At 35.4% G+C, this 2,024-nt stretch overlaps 1 protein-coding gene across 1 annotated transcript; it reads right to left on the reverse strand.

The window, feature by feature from the left end:
* Positions 1–665: 665 nt before the first annotated feature.
* Positions 666–1,303, reverse strand: LOC130240179 (ATP synthase membrane subunit K, mitochondrial-like). The gene is made up of 3 exons (XM_056471617.1): positions 1,240–1,303; positions 988–1,010; positions 666–755 (listed from the first exon to the last, which is right to left on the reverse strand). The coding sequence occupies exons 1-3, from the start codon at positions 1,301–1,303 to the stop codon at positions 666–668; spliced, it is 177 nt and encodes a 58-aa protein (XP_056327592.1).
* Between the last annotated feature and the right edge of the window lie 721 nt (positions 1,304–2,024).

Consider the following 2,024-nt stretch of genomic DNA (forward strand, 5'->3'; position numbering starts at 1 on the left):
GCTTATTATACATTTATTACCATTTTTTAAATATTTAAATTCTAGATTCACAGATATTAGATATTATTTTGCTACACTATTTAAAATATTTGGCTAAGAAATAACTATTAACTTGTTTTTTGGTAGGGTCAGTTGAAGTTTTGGCAGGGCAAGTAAAAAACTCAAACACAGGCCTGATCGGACAAGTAGAAAAAACCTTAGTGTTTAACCCTGAGATGTTTCTAATGTATCTAATATGTAGCAAATTACAACATGCTTGGCAGACCAAAAGGCAGTCAGAGATGTAAAACCTTTAAAGTTATTAATAAAATATTCTCAGAATTCATAAAACATAACAATTAAAAGGCAAAAGGGGGTTGCTTTAGCAGCACTGTTTAATCAGAACAGTTTTTGTATGACTTTATAGTTTTGTTTTTGTTTAACATACAGTTTGTATTTGCATTATACTCTGGGAAAATTTAAGGAAGGAGCTGCTTTAAATAATAATAATAATAACAGCAAAGTCCCTGAAAAGAGAGAAGAGACAAAAATGAGGTTATACATGACTTTTGGCAATACACTAAATGGACACATTTGATAAATTACTTATAAATAATAAGATAAAATAGGATTATGAATGATTATTATTTAATAGCAAGTGACTACTTACAAATTACGCTACATAGTCACTTAGCAGCAACTGCCTTCTTTTTCTTTGGTTTCCGTTTGAAGTACAGAAAAATGGCAGCAATGCCAGCATAAGTGGTCAGACCACACTGGAATCAAAGCATATACTAACTATAATATCCAAGCAAAAACAAATATCAGTTTAGTTTGTTTTCAACCCACTATAGCAAATTGCAATGTCCTACTGACAACATGGCATTGCTTGTTTAAAAGAAAGCAACATTTCTTGTGAAGAGTGAAAGTATATCAGGACGTTATGGAGCAACACGTACAGTATATATCTGTATATTAATAAATTTCAATGCATTAACAATTACTCACATTCCTTCTTCCTGTAATGGTGTGCAGTAGGGGTTCAATCTTCAACTGGCTGGCTGGAGCTGCCAGTGGCGGGTCACGTGACCTGTCACTGACTGGTGGCAGCCGCCAGTGTCCCACTGTCGGGTAGCCTGACCTGCCAGTGGCAGCCGCACCTAACCCGGCATTTGACAACTAGCAGGTGGGTCATGTGACCAACCAGTGCCTGGCTGGTGGGTCAGGTGTCCTACCAGTGGCCGCTGGCAATGCTGGTGTATGAATTAAAATATTTGGCAATCCCTGTAAACTGGTGTTGGCTCCCAGCATCGTGCCCTCCCATGTTCCTGTTTGGAGATACATATTCATGTTCTGACACAATTTGTGCATGTTTCGTATTTAATAGCGTCCAGTCAGACTAGATGTTTTAACTGGAAGAGCTTTTATGTGATATCTCACTTGGTTCATGGTGAATTCATTGTCATATTTATTACTCCCAAGCATTGTGCAACATGTTAAGATTCGCCTAGAATGGATTTTATATCGATTTAAAAAGTGTTCAGGTAAATATTGAATCTTACCTGGCTGAAATGCGGTCAGGCGCTAGATGGATAGTGTTGTTCGTCTTATGCTGCAGTCTGTGTGTTTGTTTACTTTGTGATAAATATCGCCATCTACTGTACATTTAAAACAACTACCAAAGCTACCAGTTACATAAAGCTGAAGTCAGAAATTATTAGCCCCCCTTTTTATTTTCTCCCTAATTTCTGTTTAACAGAGAGTTTTTTTCCAGCACATTTCTAAACATAATAGTTTTAATAACTCATTTCTAATAACTGATTTATTTTATCTTTGCCATGATGACAGTAAATAATATTTGACTAGATATACAGCTTAAAGTGACATTTAAAGGCTTAACTAGGTTAATTAGGTTAACTAGGCAGGTTAGGGTAATTAGGCAAGTTATTGTATAATGATGGTTTGTTCTGTAGACTATTGAAAAAAAAAATAGCTTGAAGGGGCTGATAATTTTGACCTTAAATTGGTTCATAAAAACTTAAAAA

Source organism: Danio aesculapii, chromosome 13, assembly GCF_903798145.1.
Source record: "Danio aesculapii chromosome 13, fDanAes4.1, whole genome shotgun sequence".
NCBI classification, from domain to species: Eukaryota; Metazoa; Chordata; class Actinopteri; order Cypriniformes; family Danionidae; genus Danio; species Danio aesculapii.

What these genes read in the sequence shown, in the direction of transcription:
- LOC130240179 (XM_056471617.1), bottom strand. Translation starts at nt 1,303, where the DNA reads ATGGGAGGGCACGATGCTGGGAGCCAACACCAGTTTACAGGGATTGCC. An exon ending in TGCCAAATATTTTAATTCAT is followed by an intron (nt 1,011 to 1,239) that starts ACACCAGCATTG and finishes AACCCCTACTGC; the next exon opens with ACACCATTACAGGAAGAAGG. An exon ending in CCATTACAGGAAGAAGGAAT is followed by an intron (nt 756 to 987) that starts GTGAGTAATTGT and finishes CTTTGATTCCAG; the next exon opens with TGTGGTCTGACCACTTATGC.